Below are 27,474 nucleotides of genomic sequence, written 5' to 3'. Positions count from 1 at the left end.
TTACTAGTTTGTTCACAATTAAAGTTAAAAGTGGATGTTTACTCTTGCTTAATACAATTTTACTGTGCGATACGAATTAATTTGCTGAAGAGTTCAGTTTATCTTTGGAATCTATCCATGCAATTATCCTCAATGAGCCATTGACTAGCCTGACATTTCAAAACCTAAATCTGTAATCAAAAGTAATGAAATGGAATACCTTCAGTGCCATGTAACCAGGGAAAAGAATAAATTCTAAATGTTGGTCATGCAGATAGTTACAACTATATAAACTGTAAACATTAATATTCCCTTTGCTTTTGTAATTGCCAAAGAAGTTTAACTTGTTTGTGTTGTCTTTATATTCCTCTGCTAGTTTCGATAATGGATAAGGTGACAACAGTTTTCAACAGTGCACAGAGATTGGAAGTTGTTAGAAACTGCATCTCATTCATATTTGAAAATAAAACATTGGAGACTGAAAAGGTAATAAAATGCTTTCTTTCCCAAGTAAGCATTCATCATTTCCCTTTCAGATTTACATGTTTAGCTTGACAAATAACCTGTCCTCTAATTCCATCTCTTTTCCTTATCAAGTGTCTTTTCATTGTTTTGATCATTTTAAATGAATCATGTCTGAGATTTAACACTTTGCCATGCCTAGTTATATGGCTACCAGAGAAATATTGTTAGTGATTTTTTTCCTTAAACTTTTAAACATTGTTCTTTAAATCTTATTTAGACATATTTCTTAGAAATTTAACATTTTGAATATAATTTTATTTATTGCTAAGAATCTAGTCAGAATAAGAAATGAATTATAAAAACAGTGATATTCAACTTAAATATGCCTTATTAAAGCACATTTTCTTGCCTTCTTTAAGAAACTGTGTTAAACAATCAGGGAAATACAAATCAAAACCACAGTGATATACAGCCTCACACCAGTCAGAATGGCTAAAATTAACAAGTCAGGAAAAAACTAGAGGGTATTATGCTAAGCGAAATAAGTCAACCAGAAATTGACAATTATCGTATGATCTCTCTGATAGGAGGAATTTGAGAGGCAGAGTCGGGGGTCGTGGGGAGTACAGAGGGAAAAAATGAAACAAGATGGGACTGGAGAGGGAGACAAACCATAAGCGACTCTTAATCTCAGGAAACAAACTGAGGGTTGCTGGTGTCGAGGAGGGATGGGATGGCTGGGTTATGGACACTGGGGAAGGTATGTGCTGTGGTGAGTGCTGTGAATTGTGTAAGACCGATGAATCACAGACCTGTATCCCTGAAGCAAATAATACATTATATGTTAATAAAATTTTTTTAAAAAGAAAGAAATGTATTAAACATAATGTAATCTTAGTGACTCATTATAGCTCTGAACAAGAGGCTAAAGCATGAAAAGAGTGACATTTTTTACCCTTATAATAAATGACCCAAGCCTTTTTAGGTTTTGACTTTTTTTTTGGTTTCCATTTTCTCTTGTGCTTGAAGTGTTGTAATAGATCCTTCTGCTTTTCTTGCTTTCAGGTTTTACATCTTGTTTCTTATACCTGCCTATAACAAATTTATACCCTCCTGCTGTCAGACTTCTTCCCTTCCTTCTTACTTTTTATTCTGTATTTTTTTAGGTTTTCAAAGTTAAATAAGCCTATTATTATTTTAAATAAAGTACATTAAGCGCTAAATGGTGAACTGGGAGAGACATTCTTCTGGGTGATCAAGTGAAAGAATTTTAATGCATAAATCTAGATATTTCTATTTGTTGATCTGAGTCCTTTTGTCTTCTTCACTATGATATTGAAAGGAGGAGAGGGGATGTAGAATTTTCTAATCGTAAATTAAAACTGACTAGTGATTAAATAACTTACCAGTTTAAAAGTATGAAATCACCTGTGTTTCTTGTCATTTTAATTTTTCCTTCTATTTTTGCCACATAGATGTGGCCAGTTATTGAAAGAAAGTATCTAAATGTCATGAGTGTTTTGGTAGCTGAAGTTTTGTTGAGTTTTTTTATTAAGTGAAGTTAATGTTTTTTAACTTATTACATAAATCAGTTCTACTTATTTTTCATACTGACTTACAAATAAAAATAACTATACACCCATCTATTATTTTATAATTGTTCTTAATAGCAAATCAACTCTTTTCTGGAAGTTTAATTCTAATATCTTTGTTACATGGTTTATAGGGTGCACTTGAATTTTTAGTGTGATTAAATGTTGTTTCTTTCCATTGATACCTTTTGTTCACTTCTGCTTCTCTTGCCTTAGACCCTTCCAGCTGCACTGAGAGCCCTTAAAGGAAAGGCAGCAAGACAGTGTCTCACCGATGAGTTGGGTTTACATGTCCAGCAAAACCGGGCTATATTAGACCATCAACAGTTTGACTATATAGTAAGGATGATGAACTGTACACTACAGGTAATTTTCAGTTCTTTCAGATTATTCCTAATATTTGAGAATACTTTTTATTTTTCCAGGAGATTCTGTGGTTACTGATATGTCACGTCCTTGAGTCTTCCACAGTGAATAGGATGAAGAAAATATCCATACCATTTCTGTCAGAAATACTTATTTATTAGTTGACATAAGTATTGAGTTTTTCATACTACCATTGTTTTCTCTTAAAATACTAGGGTAGGGAAGCCTGGGTGACTCAGTCAGTTAAGTGTCTGTTTTGGCTCAGGTCATGATCTCAGGGTCCTGGGCTTGAGCCCTGAGTCAGGCTCTCTACTTAACCAGGTGTCTGCTTTTCCCTCTCACTCTCCCTTTGTGCTCTCTCTCTCAAATAAAATAAGTAAAATCTTAAAAAAAAAAAAAAAAAAAAGCTGGGTTATTTTGTTCTCTAAGCAAACTTTCTGAAAATGAAAAGTGAAAGGTCATCTTCAAAACATTCAGTTTTATGTTACTTAATGTTAAATTATTTAATAATTAATTATTCATTTCAGTCAGTTTTTATTTGTACTGTTAAGATAGAGGATAATGAGTGATGGATAATTCAAGTTATAAATGAATTATTTGATTAAGTATTTGGTAAGCACCATGCATAAAAGGTCAAAAAATACTTCTACTTGGGATACACACACACACACAGTCTTACAGAAATAAACTTCCAACAAAATAGTGAAGGCAGTTTAGGAGAAGCAAATAATCTGATTTCCCCATCCTGTCTCACATGTTAGTTATTTTATGACATTGGCATCATGTTCTTACAGGTGATACAAATATTATTTCTCAAACTTTGTGCACAAGGAGAAGAATGTAATTAAATGTTAAGAATTCAAAGCCTAGGGGTGCCTGCGTGGCTCAGTGGGTTAAAGCCTCTGCCTTCAGCTCAGATCATGATCGCAGGCTCCTGGGATCGAGCCCTGCTTTGGGCTCTCTGCTTGGCAGGGAGCCTGCTTCCCCCTTCCCTCTCTCCTCCTGCATCTCTGCCTACTTGTGATCTCTGTCAAATAAATTTAAAAAAAAAAAAATTCAAAGCCTATCTGTGGGACTCTAGAGAAAGAAGCAAAATACATGTTAAATTCTGTTAGATAGAAAATGAGAATTACTAGGTATAATTAATAATAAAAAAGACCTAATTAAATGGAAAGATATACCATGTCCACGGGTTGGAAAACTCAATATTGTGAAGATATCAGTTCTCCCCAAAATAATCAATAGAGGCAATGCAATTTCTATCAAAATCCCAGCTAGAAGAGCAAAAGCCTAAGAATTACCAACACCCTCCTAAAACAACAACAACAAAGTTGGGGATTGGTCCTGTTAGATATAAAAAAATTAGTTTAAAAGAAGACAAATAAATAAATAAGACAAATGGCCAAAAGGTACCCGAAAATATATTCAGCATCACTAATCATCAGGGAAGTATGAATCAAAATCACCATGAGATACCACCTCACATTTGTTAGAATGACTGTTATCAAAAAGATTTAACATAAGTGTTGGGAAGGATGTGGAAGAAAGGGAACCCTTCTGCACTGTTTGTAGGAATGTAAATTGATACAACCACTATGAAAAAAACAGAATTAAATCCAGAACAAGCATATGATCCAACAATCCCACTTCTGAGCTTATACAAAGGAAAACAGGATATTGAAAAGGTATCTACACCCCTTGTTCACCACAGCATTTTTAACAATAGCCAACATATGAAAACAACCTAAGTGTTTACCAGCAGATGAATAGGAAAAGAAGATGTGTTATATATAAGAAGTGAAAGTATTCAACCTTGAGAAAGAAGGAAGTGTTGCCATTTGCAATAACATGGAGAGATGCTGAAGGCATCATGATAAGTGAAATAAGCCAGACAGAGAAAACTAAATAAATACTGCGTGATATAACAGATAAATAGAATCTTAAAAAAAAGTCAAACTCTTAGAAACAGGGAGTAAAGAAATGGTTGCCATGGCTTGAGGGGTGGGGGAAATAAGTAAAAGTTGGTAAAAGGAGCTCACTTTTAGCTATTTGGTGGCTAAGGCCTGAGGATCTAATTTAAAATGTGTGACTGTAGTTGATAAAGCTGTATTATGTACTAGAAATTTGCTAAGAGAGTAGAACTTAAATATTTGCAGCAACCAATAACAACAACAAAACAGATATATATGGGAATCCTTTCACAGGGTATGTGTATATGAAATCACCGCCATGTCTACTTAAACTATTTTATCATTTTATTTATCAATTATACCTCAGTAAAACTTAAAACAATTTTTAATTAGTTTAAGACTTTGGTAATTAAGACAGTGTGGTTTTGGCACAATCATAAAGAGATTGACCAAAAGAACAGAATATGTGACAGTTTATAAACAGATGATTATAAATAATACACAGAGGTACACATATATGAGAATGTGACTTATGACAGAATTGTCATTTCAGATCAATGACAAGAGGATAAAAAATTCAATGATTAGTGCTGGGACAATGAGGTGACCATGTACACAGAAAACGTACAGATACCTCACTGGTGTATGTATACCACACTATACACTAAAATACAGTTTCATGTGGAATAAAATCTTAAATATGAAAAGCCAACCTCTACAGTTTTTCAAACAATCTTTAAAGGAGATATCCTTGACTTTGCGGTAGGGATAGATTTGTTAAACAAATCACAAATAGTGCTCATCTTAAAAGAAAAGAGTGATAAATTTGACTGCATTTAAATTAAGAATATATTCAATGACCCAGTGATTGTACTCTTAGATGAGCTCTTACCCATATACCAGGGACATGCACAAAAATGTTCATAGGAGCATTGTTTAAAATAGCAGAAAACAAAACAACTAATATGTCAACCAGCAATAAAATGAATAAATTGTGGTATCTTTTTATTTTTTTTAAGATTTTATTTATTTATTTGACAGATATCACAAGTAGGCAGAGAGGCAGGCAGAGAGAGAGAGGGAAATAGGCTCCCCGCTGCGCAGAGAGCCTGATGCGGGACTTGATCCCAGGACCCTGGGATCATGACCCGAGCCAAAGGCAGAGGCCTTAACCCACTGAGTCACCCAGGTGCCCCTGTGGTATCTTGTTTTTTTTTAAGATTTTATTTATTTATTTATTTGATAGACAGAGATGACAAGTAGGCAGAGAGGCAGGCAGAGAAAGAGGAGGAAGCAGGCTCCCTGCTGAGCAGAGAGCCCGATGTGGGGCTCGATCCCAGGACCCTGGGATCATGACCTGAGCCGAAGGCAGAGGCTTTAACCCACTGAGCCACCCAGGTGCCCTGCCCTTGTGGTATCTTTTTATATTGGAATATTTTTTAGTAGAGAAAATGAATTGTAGCTATAAGGAACAATGAATCTTAAAGAAGATAGTTTTGCACAAAAATAAAAGAACAATCCAATTACAATATGGCTCCATTGGTATAAAATTTAAAGCATGTAATATATTATTTAGAAATATGTAATTTAGGAATATAATATATATGGTAAAACCATAAAGAAAAGTAAGGCAAGGGTGCCTCGGTAGCTCAGTTGTTGGGCATGTGCCTTTGACCTGAGTCATGATCCCAGGGTCCTAGAATGGAGCCCCACGTTGGGTTCCCTGCTTGGTAGGAAGCCTGCTTCTCCCAATCCCACTACCTCTGCTTATGTTCCCTCTCTCACTCTGTCTGTCAAATAAATAAATAAAATCTTGAAAAAGGAAAAGAAAAGCAAGGCTACATATATATATAAAATCATCACATTATACACTACAATTTTATTTCTCAATTGTACCTCAATAAAACTAGAAAAAAGGAAATCAAGGGAATAATAAAGAAAATATTGAAAAAAATTACCCTCAGTGGGACAGAGAGGAAGGGTCGATGAACGTAGAGATCTTCAGTGGTAATGCTATTACTGTATTTCTTAAACTAGGTGTATGAGTATTCATTGTGTTTTTGTTCTTTATAACCTTGCAACTTAGAAACCTTCAGGTCTTAGGGTACTGCTATTAGGGTGTTTTGCAGGGTATATTTTTCTCTTCAAATGCATTTTGAAGGATATCTTTCTCCGAAATTCTGACTTAAAATCTAGCATCAAAAATGCAGTCTTGTAACAAGCACTTTGTAGTTTGTTTAAGCATACTGACAAGATAGAGGATGATTCACCTTTATTGGAAGACATTTTTACTTTAAAGTATAATTTACTAGCTATAATAGTTTATAATAATAGCAACAATTAAAAGCAACCTAAATGTTCACCATTTAGATATTGATTAATTTAATTATGTACAACTATTTGGAGTACTGCTCAGCTACAACATAAAAAGTCATAGATCTATAGTATGTGCCCATATGGAAAAACTTACATATTACTAAGTAGGGAAAAAGGAAGTTACATAAAGTAGATATGATATGATTCTGTTGTTTACCTAAAATTACACGTGTGTATTTTAACGTACTAAAAATTTAGAAGGATATTTACAATAAATCCTCAACAGTAGTTACTTCTGGTAGATGGGTTAGGCACACACACACACGTAGTTAAATTGTATAAAACACACGCATACATTTTATACATTAAAAAAAGATCTTCTTTTTGTAGGAAGGAAATCATTGAGCACCTTTATAAGAAGAGTAAAACAATAAATTTGTCCTGAATAAAGCCTTGTCTTTTGTTACTTTGCTGCCATTACTTTGATACTATAATTATGGAGAACAAAGGAATTTGATTAACAGATGAAGGTTTCTAGAAGCCCTAAAGTTCGGTAATTTCTTGAAACCCTATGATTGCTGATAAAACTACAAAAATTATTCTAGGAAGCTTTTTTCCCCATTAATTTTTGTACTATTTATTAACTTAGGAATTAAGTTTTAAGGTTTCTTTAAACTTAGCCATAGCGTACACCAATTAGTCATTTATAGAAGAGCCAGGTACCCTCAGGCTACAAATATTTTCCTTTTTCATTTGAATAATCATATTTCTGGAGAGCAAAAGGCATGGATTTGTTTCTGCTTTCAAATACACCTTGGACAGGGCACTTAATAGTTTTTCATTCAGTATTTCATAAGTACATAAAAATGGATCCTGTCTTTATTCCAGCACACACTGTTGTTTAACATTATAGAGAGGCTCTTCTCAGTTATAAATGGGCTCACATGTGATATTTTTATTTTAATGGGTTATTTATTACTAACTTGGGATTTGTTAGTATTTACATTCTTGTTGCAACAATGTTACTTGTGGGGATTTAAGGTGACATTCTGAACATTTTTTACAAAAGCGTAGAGTTTCAAGGCAGGCCAAACATCTGTGCTGGTATTTTAAGAAAGAAACCTTAACTAAATGAACTAATTTTTAGCTAGCGATTCAAAAACTTTAGCAATTTTTGCTTTTCGTGATCTTAAAGTTATTCTGTCCTTCCCTGTCCTCAAGGGAAAATTAAGTGGAACATGAGTACTGTAGGAGACTATTTTATTTATTAGGTTCTTTCAATGCCAGGGTTATTTTTTAAAGGACTGGTTTGTAGAGGTTATAGAGTATTCCTATATATCATCTCATTTCAAATAATTAATCATATTTTGGGTGTTTTTATATCTGAGATTATTATAAATCTCTCCAAAAATATCATGGCCTTAACTCTTTTCATTTTTAGCAGAGACATGATTAGAACTTTAGCAGATACATGATGTCAGGATTGTAACTAAAATTTTGTAAAGATTTTTATTTTTTATCAGTCAGAAAGAGAGAGAGAGCACACAAGCAAGGCAACAGCAGGCAGAGGGAGAAGCAGGCTCCCCAGTGAGCAAGGAGCCCATTGCGGGGCTCAATTCCAGCACCCTGAGATCATGATCTGAGCCAAAAGCAGATGCTTAACCCACAGAGCCACCCAGGCATCCCACAGCTAAAAATTTCTTTAACAATAAATTATAATTGTAAAAACTAATGAAGGGGCGCCTGGGTGGCTCAGTGGGTTAAGCGACTGCCTTTGGCTCAGGTCATGATCCTGGAGTTCTGGGATCGAGTCCCGCATTGGGCTTCCTGCTCCATGGGGAGTCTGCTTTTCCCTCTGACCTTCCCCATTTCATGCTCTCTGTCTCTCTCTCATTCTCTCTCTCTCAAATCAATAAAATCTTTAAAAATAAAAAAACAAAAACTAGTGAAGTCCTCCATTTTCAGCATCATAAACAACTGCATGCTAGAAGAACCTTCTCACTAATATAGTAGAAATAGATCTAAGAAAAATAGTGATTTTGGCACATTGTTTTTTCTAAGAAGAAAAGGAAATGTCTAATAGACCCTTCGTCTACTCTCAGGAAAAGGACAAGTAGGGAAAACTAAAATTGTGAGCACAATTAAGCATTGTCCTCTATAAAGAGAGCTGTTTGAACCTGAGAGTTTTGTGTTAGGCTGGGACATTAAAAGAGGAAAAAAATAATCCCTATGCAATAGTGACATGCCCCTCACCCTTTCCTCTAAAAGAATCAATTGTAAATCCTTTCTGGAAGAATGCAGCTCCAGGTTAGGTAGTCAGGGTTCCCACAGATTAAATTTAATAAAATAAGCACTCACTATTTAAAAATGACCAAATACCAAGGAAGTGAGCCAGTATGAATTAATGTCAACAGAAACAAGCAACAACAGATTTGCATTCTCAAAAATATTTTGGAATTATCCAACTTGAATATATAATTAAAATATTTAAATAAATAAAAGATGGAGTACAAAATAAGCCAATAACCAGAAACTAACAAAAATGGCCAGCTGAGTTTGTATAATCACTTAAAATAAAAATTCAGAGGATGTGGAAGACAGTATTGTTAAGATGTCTGTTCTCAGCAAATTGATCTGTAGGTTGAATGCAATCCCAATCCGAATTGCAGTAGACTTTTCTATAGAGATTGACAGGTGGATTCTAGGATTTATATGGAAATGCAGAGGATTTAGAATGGTCAGAAATCTTGAAAAAGAATAAAATTGGATGACTTATACTACCTGATTTCAAGATTTATTATCAACCCACAATAATCAAGACAGTGTGGTACTGACATAAGCATCAGGAAATAAATTAGTGGAAAGAGCACCCAGAAATATACCCACATTTACAGGACTTTTGACAAAAGCACCAGAAAAACCCAATAGGGAAAGGGGAATTTTTCTAAAAATAGTATTGAAATAACTGAATATCCATATGGAGAAAAATGAATCTGAACCTCTATGTCACATAAAACCCAAGGATAACTTTGAGGTATAGAGTATAAATCTAAACATAAAATATGAAACCATAAAGCTTTTAGGGGAAAATATGAAATAGTTTCATGACTTAGGTAACAGTTTCTGCCTAAGAAACTGGGCAACAGTTTCTTAGATCACAGAAAGTGATAACCAAAAGGAAAAAAATGATCATTCTACTACATTAAGTAGTGGAAAGAACATGGTCACAGAAGGCATTTATTGGACAAGAAATGAAGGGAGAGTATTCCAGATAGAGGAATTTGTTAGCAGAAAAAAAGTACAGAAAGGGCCTGTGTTTTTGAAAATTAAAAAATATTTCTGTGTTGCCAGATGTAGGGTAGAAAGATGGTGGGAGATGAGAGAAGTAGGTAGAGTGACTTCTGGTTAAAGCGAACAGATTGTATATGGACATTGAACCTCAGCCACTACACAAAACCCCAGTAAAACAAAAGTAAGGATTTTTTTTTTTTTTTAAATGTAGAAACCCACAGGCAAAACAGGAGAAGAGACAAGGGCAACGACATTTTGGATACTGGAAAGCTGATGGTGAATGACTTTATTTAGCAGACTCAAGACTGCCTTTTCCTAACTGATGTTGTAAAAGCCTTGAAGCAGCCCAATTTGCGGAACTGCAAAAGACTCAGGGATTGGGGACATCAAGTAATCTCTGAAAACAGGAGATTTGGAGGGGAGAGTGTAAAACAATAAACGAGGATTGGTTGAAAGTCCCCTGAAGATGCAGTTGGATTGCCCTCCTAGATCATTTTTCAGTTCTGTGTAAACAGCCAGCTGCCCCTCCTTTACTCTGGTAGAAGATGAGAGGTTTGTTTGTTTGTTTGTGTATTTATTTTTAAGAGAGGCCATCACTACCCTGGGAGACACTAGGTCTGGCTGAGGGAAATTCTGTTTTCCTGCAAACAAGGGAGTTAAGTGAATGCCAAATATTGAGAATACTAGTAGACTTTCCGCCTTCAGCTCCTAGGACTCTGGCAACTTGTTCTCAGGTCAGGACTTTGGAAAACAGTCTTTGAGAAATGTCAACAGCCAGAGAGAAAAAGATTTTACTAAATATACTGAGATTAGGAGTTTCTCAACTAAATAGCTCAACGAGATCATGCTAAAATGGAGCTTGCAGTCAACAAGCTTCACCATGTACACATTGTTTTTATTTTGTCATTCTTTGCTTTACTCATGTGGGATATGACCTAAGCAGAAGGGTCCCCCAAACAAAGTTGTTACCATTGTTCCCCAACTCTGATTTCACTCCCCACTCGCCCTCGTGAGAGAACCTTCTAGTCATCACCCATAATTGTCCTGCCCTTTTTGGGTATGTATATCACTCTGATGGCCTCAGACAACCTCAGCTTTCTTTTGGCTCTGAAACTGGGTTAGCCACAATCACTACTACCCTCTGGAAATAGGCCCAAATAGTTTTCCCAAATCACAGAGCTCATAAATCAAAGAAGTGAGTTCAAAATCTAGTTTCTGTTTTTTGTTTTTATTCACTCTGTGTCTTTACCTCACCAGTGCTGTGTTCTTCAAAACACAATAGGTGGCAATTAGGTGCTCTTTAGCTAAATTTAAATTTAGATCTGAAGCCTGTATTCTGGAAACTTGGGGATTTTTTTTTTTTCATTTTTAAAAATAACAGTTGCTATTGAAAAACTCAACCCTAACCGAATTGAAATAGACTTTGTATTGTTCATTATTGTACCCCCAACATCCAGAATGGTACCTGGTACACAGAAAGTATTCAGATATATTTGAATATATAAATGATTATATAATTAATTTTTCCAAGTATAATTTTTTAATAAAGATAACTACAAAAGATGGAAAAATTGCTCAGGAAGGCCAAATACTTCTTTTTTTTTTAAGATTTTATTTATTTATTTGACAGAGAGAGATTACAAGTAGGCAGAGAGGCAGGCAGAGAAAGAGAGGAGGAAGCAGGCTCCCTGCTGAGAAGAGAGCCCGATGCGGGACTCGATCCCAGGACCCTGAGATCATGACCTGAGCCGAAGGCAGCGGCTTAACCCACTGAGCCACCCAGGCACCCAGGCCAAATACTTATTTAATGAGTTTTTTGACATAATAATTCACATTGATTTTAAATACTATCATATAAAGCCCGGTGAGAAAAAGAAATTTTGCTTCATAATTAGAAAGCTCACAATAAAACCTGCCAAGAAAATAAAAACAAAAAAAGCCATTTTGAAAATAAATACAACCCATGCCAAAGTAGTATAAAATGAAGCCAGAAGTCTTCAAAAAGAAAAAATTTTTTCTTCCCAATATTATGGTTCCTGAGGTTGGCGAGGGTTCAGGACTTAAGATTCAAGGATTGCTGAGCTGTTCTGAGTTAGCACCTTTGGTATCTATTTTTTCAGCACAACTGTCCTTGGACTTGGAAGCAGTAATTATTGAAATAAGATTCCACTTTTCTAAGTTACTTATTAAGGAACTAACTTGGTTGTTTACAATTTTGAGTTTCAGATTTAGGAGAGAATTCATTAAGAAGTTAATTATTCTAACAGCTGTAAGGTTTAGAACAAATCTTCGGCTACCACTAATCAACCAAGATCATTGAAGAGACCTTACAATAAATAAAGTGGAAACTTCAATTCTTGTCTTATTTGACACTTGGTAGCATTTCATGATGCTTTTTACAAAACCTTCTTCCATTATCTTTTTTTTTTTTAAGATTTTATTTATTTATTTGACAGAGAGAGATCACAAGTAGGCAGAGAGGCAGGCAGAGAGAGAGGAAGGGAAGCAGGCCCCCTGCTGAGCAGAGAGCCCGATGCGGGACTCAATCCCAGGACCCCGAGATCATGACCCGAGCCGAAGGCAGCAGCTTAACCCACTGAGCCACCCAGGTGCCCCCCATTATCTTTGATCATAGTATTTCTCCTGGTTTTCTTTTTCTGTAGAATTTCTTTTTCAGTCATTTTGATATGGCCTCTCTTCCCTCAGCCTTGCAAATAGTGATGTTCATTTGCATCTTTAGATCCACTTTTAGATTATCTGCCAGTCTAAGATTCCTCCCCGGCAATCTTAATCATCCCCATTACTATCTTTTACTTATGCCTCCAAATTTGGGTCTCAAGCTCAAATCTGCCTCTTAAGTTTCAGAGCAGAATATCTTGCCAGTTATTATCCATCTGTGCTTGAATGTCCCAAAGCTATTTAGATGTTATGTTCCAAACTGAAATAACAGTCTTTTACCCCACTTCCAGCTACTACCCTCAAACTCTTCCTGTTGAGTTTCCTACTTCAACAAATGGCACCAATAAGTCTAAAACATGGAATTAGACTTTCTCTTAGCTTTATCCTCCTATGTGGTCAGCCACTGAGTCCTGTATATTCTACTTTCTAAGTATCTCTCAATTCCACCTACTTTCTCTCTCCTTAAATTCCAATATCCTTTTTTTTTTTTAAGATTTTATTTATTTGACAGAGAGAGATTACAAGTAGGCAGAGAGGCAAGCAGAGAGAGAGAGAGAGAGAGAGGGAGGAGGAAGCAGGCTCCCTGCCTAGCAGAGAGCCCGATGCAGGACTCGATCCCAGGACCCTGAGATCATAACCTGAGCTAAAGGCAGAGGCTTAACCCACTGAGCCACCCAGGTAGCCCAAATTCCGATATCCTGATTTAAGTCACTGACATTGCTTACCTGTTAACTGCACTGACTTAACTGGTTTCCCTACAAGCATCCTGACCCTCTCCCCTACCATATCTATTTCCTTTCTTTACCAAAGTGATATTTCAATAATTTGACTTGGATTTTGTCACTTCCCAACTTAAAATCCTTCCCCTTTACATTCAGAGTAAATTCTAGTCGTATCTTGGCCTGGGCTTACCTCTATAGCTTCATCTTTCACTGCCTTCAGTCTTCGGGCCTTTGTACATCTTTTTGCCTTAGTTTAGAATACTATTTCTTTCTAATTCCCGCTCCCTCATTATCACTTTCACCTAGCTAACTCCTACTCACCCTTCATCTCAGTTTAGAAGTCACTTCCTCCTGAAAGCCTTCCTCAGTCCATTAATTATGGATTGGTAGCCACTTCTGTATGCTTACACTGTATCTTATACTGCCCCCATCCTATCCATCATGACCCTGCAACTGTGCTTATTACAAATAATGAAACTGCCTGCTTTGACTTCTCTTCCATTATGTCTGGCATGAGGTAGTTTCTCAATAAAAATTTAATGAATGGGTAAATGAATAAGTGAATGTAATATGAGTAGCAACTTACCTCAGCTAATTTTAGTTTCAGTTTTATACAGTTTCTATCCGTACACAGGTTTGTAGCTTTTACCCCTTCTTGGTTACCCAGGGTTGCCCTTATCCACAGTTTCACTTTCCCCAGTTTCAGTTACAAGTCGGAAGCCCATGGTCCTCTTCCTGGTTATTCATCGATAGGTCAGTAGGTCAACAGCAACCTAACTCTCTGTCATAATACCTATGTCATTCACCTCAATTCATCCCGTGTAGGCATTTTATCTTCTCACATCATCACCAGAAAAAGAGTGAGTACAGTATAATATTTTGAGAAAGACAACGTTAACATAATTGTTATTACAGTGTATTGTTATAGTTCTATTATATTATTGTTCTTCTCTTGCTGTACCTAACTTATAAATTAAACTTTATCATAGGTATGTATGTATAGGAAAAAACAATATATGTAGAGTTTGGTACTATTCAGTTCCAGGCATTTATTGGGGGCCTTGGAACACATCCCCTGTCGATAAGGGGGGTGACTACTAGTAATCTAATCTCCAACCAAAGCCAGGCTCTGTTCACCTTTTATGCCTTATGCACAGGAATATCTTGGTAAGAGAATGTAGATGGATAGTTTACTATTTCATACCTCTGTTTAAAAGTAAAACTTAAAAGTTCACATGCAGGTAGACAGTACTGTCATTAATATATTTAAATCTCAAGTGTTCATACCTGGTTTGTTAGGATCATCAGGGATGAAGCTTAAGATCTGTATTTTTTTAGAGTTCCACAGGTAAATTTGATAGGTAGCTAGAGTTGAATAATTAATGTCCTATTATTTAGTGTAGTCATTCTAAAACTTTTCTTAAATTTTTTAAATGTGTGTTTCTGGGCCCCATTATCAGAGATTCTGATCTGGTAAGTTTGGGAGGGGGTAGATTAGAGCTAACATTTAAAACTTAATGGTGATATGGATTGTTTTATAGATCTGTATTCCCCATTGATAGAGCATTACATCAAAATACTTTTTAGTCATTTTCAGGAAAGCTGACAAAGGATTCCTACATTGTCAGGGGGATTGGACTAGATGCTCCCAAGATTCCTCTTACCTCTGCTCTGAATTCCGTGATCTCAGGATCCTTTTTCTTTTTTTTATTACTTAATATTTTCTTAGTAAGTAATAGTTCTATTACTAAGACCAATCCTAGCCATCCTCAATTCATAACACATTAATCATCTTTGGTCTGTGCAAGATTCCTATCTTGTTTTATTTACTTGTTTGCTTATTTTTATAACCATTATTCCCCCCCATCACCACCATTTTAATGTGTTTAACATATTATTTTATGCAGATGTTCTTAAAAAAATGTATATTAGCACACATGTGTTTTTAATGTATGTAAGTGGTATGTTATATATTTCATTCTGTTTCTTTTGTCAGTCAACATTATGTTTTTAATACCATTTTATTAGCCTAGTGTAAAACTACCAAAAACAAAAAAATACAATAAAAGGAAAGGTAAAATTAGTTCCATTTTTTTCATATCAGTGTAAATGCAGAAAAAATTGGCTAATTAATTCTAGTAGTGCACTAGAAAATAAAACATGATATAGTGGAATTGATTACAGGATTCTTTTAGTGTAATTTACCCCAATAGTAGATTAAAGGAGAAAAATTAGGATGGTTTTATTTTATTTTATTTTTTAAAGATTTAATTTATATATTTGACAGAAATCACAAGTAGGTAGAGAGGCAGGCAGAGAGAGAGAGGGGGAAGCAGGCTCCCCATGAGGGAGAGCCCAATCCCAGAGAGCCCAATCCCAGGACCAAGTGATCATGACCCAAGCTGAAGGCAGAGGCTCAACCCTCTGAGCCACCCTGCCGCCCCAAATTAGGATTATTTTAATCAGTACTGAACAGGCTTTTGATAAATCCAGTGTGTGTTTATTTAAAAGTTCTTAGGAGGGGCACCTGGGTGGCTCAGTGAGTTAAGCCTGGGCCTTTGGCTCAGGTCATGATCTCCGGGTCCTGGGATTGAACCCCACATCAGGCTCTCTGCTCAGTGGGGAGCCTGCTTTCTCCCCGCCCCCTACCTGCCTCTCTGCCTACTTGTGATCTTTCTCTCTGTGTCAAATAAATAAATAAAATCTTTTAAAAAAGAAAAAAGTTCTTAGGAAATGATATTAAAGAAAAGCTTTCATTTAGTAAAACCTGCACAACAAAGACCTCCATTAAGCCTTACAGTTAATGAAGAAACTTTGTATGTGTTCCTCTAATGATGGTGGTGGTTGGTATTGAGCATCTTTTCCTATGCTTATTGACCATTTGTATATATTCTTTAAAGAAATGTCTCTTTAAGTCCTTTGGCCATTTTTAAATTAGTTTAGCTGGAATTTTTGAGGAACTTAGTAATACTCTAAAATTTATTTGAAAAAACATTAAGGGCAAAGAGGGAACTTTCTGTCAGATATCAGTACATAGTTTAAAATCATCATAATAAAATTAGTGTTGTATTAGAACACAAGTAGACTAATAAACCAATAAGATAGAGTATGTAGAGACATACTGGTATTTATGGGTATTTATCATGTATTCATGATATATCATTCACTTATTCATTTACTCATTTATTATTTATGGTATTTATGGGAACTTAATAGGTATCACAAATTAGTGGAGAAAGGAGAACTTATTTAATAAATGGTTTTGGGAGGAACGGATCACTATGTGAAGAGAAATAAAGCATTTCTAGATAGTGACACTTACAAAGTTGTTTTCAGATAGGTTAAACATCTATATGTAATGATGGAACTCCAAATTTAATAGAAATGAAGATGAGTATCTTGGTGACCTAAGCAAGGAGGAAATTCTTAAAATTTGAAACACAAATGCAATAATGCAAAGTAAATATAAATACAAGGAATAGAAAACCAGATGGATTTCTTAAGTTATAAAAACCTTTTTTAAAGATTTATATATTTGCGAGAGAGCATGTGTGCATGAGTTGGAGGAGGGGCAGGGGGAGAGACTCTCAAGAAGACTCCATGCTGAGCATGGAGTTCAGTCCACAACCCATGAGATCACAACCTGAGCAAAAATTACATGTTAGACGCTTAACCAACTGAGCTACTCAGGTGCCCATAAAACTTTTTAATCAATGAAGGACAGCATGAATGAAATTAATATACAGATGTTCATTAATAGACCAAAAATCTTACTTATTTTACTATCTAAAATCAACCAGGAAATAATATCTGGAATACACACACAAAAAATCCTCTAAACCACCAAACGTTAAACAACAACCTCAATGAAAATTGAAAAAGAGGGGGGCACCTGGGGGATTCAGTTGGTTGGGTGTCTGCCTTCAGCTCAGGTCATGATCCCAGGGTCCTGGAATCAGGCCCTGCACTGGACATCCCACTGAGCTTTTTCCTCTCCCTCTGCCCTTCCCGGCCCCTCGTGCTTCTCTCCTGCATACTTTCTGTCTCTCTCACTCAAATAAATGAAATCTTTAAAAAAGAAAAGACAAGAAAACTGAAAAAAAGATATTAATAGGCTCTTTATAAAAGAGAGAACTGGAAAAGCTATAAGGATATGTAAATTAAAATAACTTTTTTTCAGCTGTAATAAAATAACTTTTATTCTTAAGACTGGCAAAATTTAGAAAGTAGAATAATGCAAAGTGTTGGTAAGGATGTGGCATTATAGCGATCCTCATTCCTCATGCATTGCTGGTGAACAGAGATAGGTATAGTTACTTTGGAGAGCAATCAGGTGGTACTTAGTTAAAAGGAGACTATGTATATACCCTCTAACACAGCAATAGTCCTGGATAGATGATTAATAGAGAGAGGAGGGGAGAGGGATATTAAAGGCATTAAAGGAGTGAGGGGAAGGATATAGGGCACAGCAGGCAGGTAGACTAGGACCAGTAGTGGGCTGTTGTTGAGTTGGGGTGAAGAACACGTGTCTCTGGGCCCTACTGCTTCCCTCTGCCTTAGGTATATCAGGGTAGCTTTCCTGAAGATTCAGGTCAGGAAAACCTGTGCTCCCAATGGAGAGGCCATGGGGTCCTGCTGGTTCTCTAGACAGAAACTTAGAAAGAAACTGGTTTCCGTAGAGTGCTCAGCTCCTGTTTGCGTCAGCCGGAGTGCACCAGAACAGATGAAGCCTATTTTTCTCCCGCCTCCCCCCCCCCCGCCCCACTCTTCCTAGTACCACCACCTGCACAGCCAAAGTGCAGAGAACCGCAGCCAAAGAACCGCACCCCAGCGGGGCTGCAGCTGCCCTGTGGGTTTTAGAAGTCTACTCCACTCCCCCTACCGGCACACTAGCCACAGCCCAGACCAAGTAGGACTCAGACCTGGCCCTCTGGCCTGGGTTCCTCTCTATCCTCAGCCAGCCAACCCCTCGCTTAAGAGAACTACACTCCCGCTAAGGTTTGTGAGAATCCTTTGTGATAAAGTACAATGTTTAGATTTGTCCTTGCTTAATACATGAATTAAAATACAGGGTTTATTATACATCTGTAATTGATTGATGCTTGTAGATTATTTAGTCCATATATTTATCTGTTGTATTTTTTTTTTTAAGATTTTGTTTATTTATTTAACAGACAGAGATCACAAGTAGGCAGAGAGGCAGGCAGAGAGAGAGGGGAGAAGCAGGCTGCCCGCCAAGCAGAGAGCCCAATGCAGGGCTCCATCCCAGGACCCTGGGATCATGACCTGAGCCGAAGGCAGAGGCTTAACCCACTGAGCCACCCAGGTGCCTGTTTTTGAAGAGAGGGAAAGTAAGGACAAATTGGAGCCACTGCTCATCTGTTACTGCCTAAATTTAAGCCTTCTACTTTGATGATGCAATTGACTTACAGAAAAAGTTAATTCCATTTACTATAGAGCTGCACATTCTCTAGCTCAGAATGCAAAGAAGCTGAAAGGAAATGCAGCAAGAGCTCGGCAGAGCTGCAAGACCTGACAAGACAAGCTAGAAAATTGGTGACATTACACTGATCCCTAAACATAAACATGAGTGCTGTTCCACTTCTACCTTCTAGTCTCTGGCAACTCTAACTCAGAACCATCTAGAGAAGGGAATTCTAGAAAACACAGTTCCAGTTGATTAAATTGATACAGTACAAGTCACTACTTTGTTCTTCCCAGTCAGTACCCTAATTTAACATGAGATCCTTTGAGTCTGTGAAATTCCAGTCGTCCTAATTGCTTTTGTCTGATGTATAGAAATATAGTAAGTTTATTAATGTTGCAGACTTCATTGTATCTAATAATTTGCCTACATATTCTTTTTAGTTCTTATATTGGCATTCATATCATCCAGTATCATCCATATCATCTAATAGTGCTTTTTACCTTGTTTTCCAAACTGTATTCATTTTATTTCTTTTACTTACTGTGTAGCAAGAATTTGTAGTGTAACATTAAATAGAAATGATGGCACCTTTCTTTTAAAGTTTAATCATTGAGGGACGCCTGGGTGGCTCAGTGGGTTAAACTGCTGCCTTCAGCTCAGGTCATGATCTCAGGGTCCTGGCATCGAGTCCCGCATCGGGCTCTCTGCTCAGCGGGAAGCCTGCTTCTCTCTCTCTCTCTCTCTCTCTCTCTCTCTCTCTGCCTGCCTCTCCATCTACTTGTGATCTCTCTCTGTCAAATAAATAAATAAAATCTTTAAAAAAAAATAAAGTTTAATCATTGAGCTTTATATTTGCTAAAAGTTTCTTTTAACAGCATTTAATATTCAATCTTATTTTTAATTTATTATTATTTTTAACATAGTGTTATATTAGTTTCAGGTGTGCAATATAGTGATTCAACACTTACATACAACACCTGGTGCTCATCAAGTTTTGTTGAATGTCCTATATCAGGTTAAAAAGTCCTCTTCCAAAACAAAAACAAAAGAAACCTAATTAAATATCATACAGCGTGGGGGAAAAGTCCTCTTTTTAATGATAATCTTTTTAATGATAAAAAGTTTTTATCATTAATATGTGTTGAGTTTCATGAAATGCTCTCTCCAAATATCTGTTGTTTTCGTGAATTATTGAACTTGATATGTTAGGAATTTTCCCTTGATTGTTTCATTATTTGAGATTATTCTATTATTTCTCTTAATGTTTGTGACTGGTATTGGAGCATGCTTATACTTAGTGTCAGAAAATGAAGTAGAGGATCTCGTAGGTGGCTCAGTCTGTTAAGTATCTGACTTTGGCTCAGGTCATGATCTCAGGGTCCTGGGATTGACCTCCTCAGAGCAGGGAGTCTGATTCTCTCTTTCCCTCTGCCCCTCCCCTCCCTCATGTACTCTCTCTCTCTCTCTCAAATAAATAAATCTTTTAAAAAAGAAAGAAAGAAAATGTAGTAGAGATTATCCCACTGTATCTCCTATCTGGAAGAGTGAAGGTTAAATTGAAATAGCATGTTCCTTAAAAGTTTGTTAGAACTCAGCAGTAAAGCCATCTAAACCTATGTTCTCTTTGTAGGCATATTTTAAATTTCCAATTATAGACTATCCAGGTTAGTAATTTTTCCTTGAGTTTATTTGGTAATTTTTTCCTGGGAATTTGTCTGTTGTAGATTTCTTCTTTTTTAAAATTGGTTTTGCCAGTTTTATTACTCTACAAACCCTTTGCTTTTTTAAAATTTTAATTCCAGTATAGTTAACACATGGTTACATTAGTTGGACGTGTACAATATAATGATTCAGCAATTCTATAAATTACTCAGTATACTTCATGACAAATGTACTCTTAATCTCCATCACCTATTTCACCCTTTCCCCCACTCACCTCCCCTCTGATATGCTTTCTTTTTAAAAAGTACCCTCAGTTAGACTTATTGTTCTTTTCCAACAAGAACATTTTTTTACTGGAAGCATGTTCGGAATACATGGTTATAAGAGATACATATAAAACAATCCATCGAAGAAAAATAGAATACACATTTTCTTTTAGTACATACAGAATCCCCTGATTAAATTACATAGAAAGAGACATGACAAATATTACAAATTTAAGAAGATTGAAATCATACCACGTATATTTACCAACCACAATGGTATAAAACTGAAGATCAACAATAAAACAAAGCTGGAAAATCTACAACATAAATACTAAATATTTGATATGTAAATATTAAAGAACACAACTACTGCATAAGCAATGGGCCATTTAAGAGATCAAACAGCAAATCAAAATAATCTCAAATAAAGAAGAAAACACAGGGGCACCTGCGTGGCTCAGTGGATTAATCCTCTGCCTTCAGCTCAGGTCATGATCTCAGGGATCAAGCCCTGAGTCCATGGACTCTCTACTCAGCTGTGAGCCTGCTACCCTCCCTCTCTCTGCCTGTCTCTCTGCCTACTTGTGATCTCTCTCTCTCTCTGTCAAATGAATAAATAAAATCTTTAAAAAAAAAAAAGAAGAAGAAGAAGAAAATACAATATTCTAAAACCTGGGATGCAGCGAAAGCAGATGTTAGAGTGAAATTCATGCTATAAATTCTTGTACTAAGAATAAAAGTAAAAATAAAAAGCTTAACATTATACCACAAAGAACTAGAAAAAGAAGAAATTTAGCCAAAATTGAGTAAAGGAAGAAAATTTTAAAAATCAGAAATAAGTAAAATAGAGATGAGGATAAACAACAACATAACATTGAAAGTAGTGACAATTTTTCCTAAAAACTAAACAAAATTGGTAATGCCTTAACTAAATTAACTAAGAAAAAAGAGGGAGAGGACCCAAAAACCAAAATGAGAAATGGAAGAATAAATAATACAACAGATAATCACAGAAATACATCATGTGATAAAAGAGTACTATAAATAATTGTATACCAGCAAATCAGATAACTTAGAAAAAACCCCAGATAGTTCCTAAAAAGGCACAAGTTACCAAGATTAAATCATACATCTTGAATCTTCTAGGAAATCTTCTTAGACCAATAACTAGAATGAATGGTGAATTAGGAATCAAAAATCTCACAGCACAGAGAAGCCCAAGACCACATGGTTTCACTGGTAAATTCTACCAAACATTCAAAAAAATAATGACAATCTTTATCAAAATCTTACAAATATTAGAATAAAGGACATACACTCAAAGTCATTCCATCAGGCCAGTACTGCCTTGATATCACAGCAAGATAAAAACAATAGAAGAGCAAAAAAGTCTAGTTTATTTGATGTAAGTATTTCTCCTCTGGCCTCCATTTGACAGCCATTTGCATGATAAAAGTTTCTCCACCCCCTCGGTTTCTTTCTCTCTTTCTTTCTTTTTTCTTAAAAATTTTATTTATTTATTTGACAGAGATCACAAGCAGGCAGAGGCAGGCAGAGAGAAAGGGGGGGCAGGCCCCCTGCTGAGCAGAGAGCCCGATGTGGGGCTCCATCCCAGGACCCCGAGATCATGCCCTGAGCTGAAGGCAGAGGCTTAACCCACTGAGCCACCCAGGCGCCCCATCAAAAAAAAGCTGTTTTGATTCATGTTTCTGCCAGCAGTTATTGAAGCTTATGTTTCTTCCCCACATCTCTGCCAAAAATAGGTATAAGTTTCAGTAGTTCTTTTCAACATTTTCTGTTTTCCAGATGGTAAAGATGATATGGCAGAAAGTACATATAAAGGACTTGGTTTAGTTTACTTCTGAACTAGCACCTAAAACAGTGCTTGGACCATAGAAAGCTTCGATGACTATCTATGGAGTATATGAATGAATCAACTGAATGAATCAACCAGTCAAACTAGCCTCATTGTTTCTTTAATTTGCACTTCTTTGACTGTAAATGAATTTTATCATCAGTTTAGATGTTCATTTGACCTTTCCAGAGTTGTTCTTTGTGGCTCGCTTATGCATACCTCTTGCCCATTTTTCTTTTGTGTTGTTTGGCTTTTTCTAGCCATTTTGTAGAAGCACTTTTTAAGTATAGATACTGTTCTTTTCCATTTTTACCCCAAACACATTATTTATTGGCTCTGTATTTTATCTTTTGCCATAGCAAAACTATAATTTTTTGCTCAGATTTTAGCTGTTTTTTTAAATAACTTCTGTATATTTTCACTTTGCTTTCTTCATTCTCAAGATATATTTGTTGTCTAAATGTTCTTGTAAGATTTTTATTCCATCTGGAAACTTTTATAATTGCATAGTGTATTATAAGTGTCCAATTCTATTTTCTTCTTCTTTCTTTCTACTTCTAGCACATATAAAATAATTTATAGCTTTCCCTCTGAATTGAACTACCATCTTTATCATATAAGAAATTCTATACATACTATGATTTACTTCTAGATTTCTTATTCTGCTGCATGGATATTTATGTATATCTAAATTAATATTGATTTTTTTAAAAGATTTTATTTTTTGTCAAAGAGAGATCACAAGTAGGCAGAGGCAGGCAGAGAGAGAGGGGGAAGCAGGCTCCCCACTCCCCCCGATGTGCGGTTCTATCCCAGGACCCCAAGATAATGACCTGAGCTGAAGGCAGAGGCTTAACCCACTGAGCCACCCAGGTGCCCCTAAACTAATATTGATTGAAGTAAAGGACTTTATCATGTTCTGATACCCAATAAGGCAAATTATCCTACACTGATATTCTTCTTTGTTCCTTGTTAGCCAGTCCTGGCCATTGATTCTTTCATATAAATATTAAGATGATAATTTTCTGTTTCCAATAAAAATCTACTAGAATTGAGAATGCAAATCAATTAAAATTGCAAGTAACTTGTATGTTAATTTAAGGAGAATTAATATTTTGATATATTAACCCTTTCTGCCCCCAACAACTAGTACATTTTTCAATTTTTGTTTTTCCTTTTCATAAATTTTTAAAGCTTTCTTCTTATAAATACTTTGTTTTGTTAAATGTATTCCATAGTATTTATAGTTTATATTGCTGTGATGAATGAAATGTTTTTCCCATTTCCACTTCTAGTTGCTTTTTCAAAGATATTTGGGTGTCTGGATGGTTAATTCACCTAAGCATCCGACTCTTAATTTTAGCTTAGGTCTTGATCTCAAGGTCCTGATATTGAGCCCAGTGTCAGGCTCTTTGCTGGGCATGGAGCCTGCTTGAGATTCTCTCTCTCTCTCCCCTTTGCCCCTCCCTCCTGTACACGCTTTTTTGCTCACTCTCTCACAAAAATAAATAAATGAATAAATAGATAAAAATTTAAAAAATAAAGCTATTGATGTAAATTTATCCACTTTACCAACTTCTCTTACTAATTTTAGTATTCTATTAAATCTTGGGTTTTCCAGATGTACAGTAGTACCACTCCCCCCAAATTTTATTCATTCTTTGCCTGTGTTTATAACATTTATTTCATTCTCACATCTGATTGTATTTGCCAGAACTTCTAAGACAGCGTTAAATAAAAAATCTCATAGAAGTCATCTCTCATTCCTAATTGAGATGGTTAGTATTTTGTCATTTAAAATAACATTTGGTTGGGACGCCTGGGTGGCTCAGTTGGTTGGACGACTGCCTTCGGCTCAGGGCGTGATCCTGGAGTCCCGGGATCGAGTCCCGCATCGGGCTCCCAGCTCCATGGGGAGTCTGCTTCGCTCTCTGACCTTCTCCTCGCTCGTGCTTTCTCTCACTGTCTCTCTCTCTCTCAAATAAATAAATAAAATCTTTAAAATAACATTTGGCTTTATTAAATATTCTTTTTGTATATAATGCGCTTTTTTCTATTCCCCATTTTAATTAATTATTATGTGTTTTGGTTGATATTTTGATGGCTTTTCAGCATCTATTATAATACTATGTTTTTCTCTTCCTTTATGTGTTGATAAGATGCATTAAATTGATAAATTTCCTTCATTCAACCACACTTGCACTGTTTTACTCTCCACACAAAACTTGTGTTTTTCTCTGTAGAAATTTTTAGGGAAATTTGTCTCTTTGACTCCTGTCTTTTAAAATTTGACAATCCCTGATGTCATTGATCTGTTTGCATGCGTTGTGCTGGGTACTTGATAAGTCCTTTCAGTCTGTCTTTAAATGGTGGGTGATTCGTGAATTGTTTTCTTGAATTTCTTTTCCTTCATTTTCTCAATTTAATCCTCTGTGATTACTATTCAGATGTTGACCTCCCTGGAATAATCCTCTAATTTTATTTTATTTTCACTATTATTTTCAGTCTCTGCTTTGTTGCTTTACCTTTTGGGAGATTATCTCACATTATCTTCTAACCCTTCTATTGAATTTTCATCCCAACTATCATGTTTTCTATGCAGGAGCACTTTCTAGTCTCTGAATATTCCCTTTTTTAGTATTCTGATTTTGTTTCACATAATCATTTTGCATATCTCTCTGAGGATATTGACTGTGTGCATAATCATTTTGCATATCTCTGAGGATATTGATTGTGTGCACATGCACGTGTGTGTGTGTGTGTGTGAGTCTGTGGGGGGGGGGGGAGAAAGATCACAGTTTTCTTATTCTTGCATGGTTCTGTCTTTCCATAATTCTTTTGGCCATTTTTTTTCTTTTGGTCTTTGTCTTTTATATTAGAAGCTTTGTTCAGGTGTCTGGTAATCTTTAGTTGTCTACTTATTTGGGAACCCTCAATATCAATATTTTTAATTCTTTTTTGTTTTGGGGGGGCATGGGGATAGTGTTAGGGAGCTATTCAGATTTCCCAAAAAATAATCTTCTAGTGTCTTACTGGGAATGTAAAGACCTGGCTGCCATAATTCTAGAAGCCTAGTAGTTAAGAGGGCTGGGTGTCTTTAACACTCAATGTGTATTATTTTACTTAATTTTGCTTATTTTCAGTGTGGTACACCAACCTTCAACTGGGTCTGGTGTGCTTCAGTTCAGTGATGATCTATTGTACCTTGCGCAGGCGTCCACTGGGGTAGTTAAGGGGCAGTGTCCAGCTGTGTTGGGTAGATGAGACAGTCTGGTGGTCTACCTTCATTTAAAATGTCTATAAATAGCCCTCCTTTAAAGTCTTTCTTCACCCATTTTTAGAAGTAGCTAGTTATGCCAGTTCATGAGCCTTTGAAGATTTTCATGTATCAATTGGATTATTCTTGGTTTTCCCCATTCTTAGTTGAGGATTTAGTGTTTCCATTTCTACCATTTATTCATCTGCTTTTCAGCTTTCTTTTTCTTCCCGTTCTTATAAGTATATAAAGAAATAGTATCTTCATTGTAATTTAAGTGGGATCTTAGGAGAAAGCAAATTTGGAAGTGTTTAAAATTCAAAATCTACTATAAAGTCAAAATGACTTAAAACAACATACAAAGCCATGCCTTCCTTTCTAGTCTTATATTTATCACTACATCTCATCTTACTGGTTTAAATTCTACCCAGCCACCTTTTTTACAGTGTAGTAACCAAACCATGTTTTGATTTTGTACCTTTGTTCTTCCAGGATTCTTGCTCTGGAATGCCCATTACCCTCTAATTTCCAGATCTGGCAAAAATATTATTGAAGCCTCAGCTCAACTTTTATCTTTCATGCCATGCTCAGACAGAAATGGCTGCTGTCCTCATCTCCTTTAAACTCTTAACATAGCAGTGAAATTGTCTTTTGTAGCATTTTAAACATATAATAAACTGAACTCTTGATACATAATAATCAGAACATATTTCAAGCGTACAATTTGATAACCTTTTTTTTAAGATTTTTTATTTATTTGAAGAGAGAGATCACAATTCGTCAGAGAAAGAGGGAGAAGCAGACTCTGAACATTCATGTACAAATCTTTAATGGACATAAACATTCATTTATTTTGGGTGAAATTACAGTAGTGGAATGGCTGGATTTTGTAGTTGGTGTATGTTTAACTTTTTAAGAAATGGCCAAGCTGTTTTTCAAATGGCTACATTATTTTTCATTTCCACCACAAATGTGGGAGACGTCTACATTGTTTCTAACTCTTAAAATGGTCATTCTTTTTAATTTTAGCCAACCTAATAGGTGTGTAGTGATATCTCAATGTGGTTTTAATTTGTATTTCCCTAATAACTAATGGACCATCTTTACTTGTTATCTGTTATATCTTCTTTGTCAAGTGTGTATTCAAATTTTTTGTCCATTTTTAATTGGGTTGCTTGTTTTCTTATTGCTGCATTTGGGAAGATTTTTCTCTATTCTGGATACCAGTCCTTTATCAGATATATGATTTTAAATATTTTATTTCAGATACTGTCTTTTTATTCTCTGAGCAGTGTCCTTTGAAAATCAGAACTTTTTAGTTTGGATTTTTATTTTTCATGAAGTCCATTTTATCAGTTTCTTCTTTATAGATATATATGCTTGCAGTATTCCTAAGAAGTCTTTTCTAAACCCAAAGTAACAGAAGTTTTTTTTTTTCCTTTGTTTTTTTTTTTCTAAAAATAGATAGAGGTTTTATATTTAGGTCTGTGATCTGTTTTGAGTTTATTGTTTTATATGGTATAAGATGTGGAATCCAAGTTAAGTTTTTTTACAATTAAATATCTAATTGTTGTAGGATTATTTGTTGAAAACATTATCCTTTTTTCATTGAATTGGCTTTGCACTTTTGGGAAAGACCAGTTGTTCGTATTTGTATGAGTCTATTTCTGAACCCCCTCTTCTGTTT

General features: G+C 35.6%; 1 protein-coding gene across 4 annotated transcripts in view; it reads left to right on the top strand.

Moving 5' to 3' along the window:
* Positions 1–27,474, top strand: part of SBF2 (SET binding factor 2) — a 484,493-nt gene that overhangs the window by 313,156 nt on the left and 143,863 nt on the right. For all 4 annotated transcript variants that reach the window (XM_044258810.1, XM_044258813.1, XM_044258812.1 and 1 more), the window contains 2 exons: positions 356–465; positions 2,253–2,402. In XM_044258810.1, coding sequence (XP_044114745.1) covers positions 356–465; positions 2,253–2,402 — 260 coding nt within the window. The remainder of the gene's footprint in view (positions 1–355; positions 466–2,252; positions 2,403–27,474) is intronic.

This window comes from Neovison vison, chromosome 7 (assembly GCF_020171115.1).
Source record: "Neovison vison isolate M4711 chromosome 7, ASM_NN_V1, whole genome shotgun sequence".
Taxonomy (NCBI): domain Eukaryota; kingdom Metazoa; phylum Chordata; class Mammalia; order Carnivora; family Mustelidae; genus Neogale; species Neogale vison.
The sequence above is the reverse complement of the archived record's forward strand: the minus strand, read 5'-3'. Positions and strand labels throughout refer to the sequence as shown.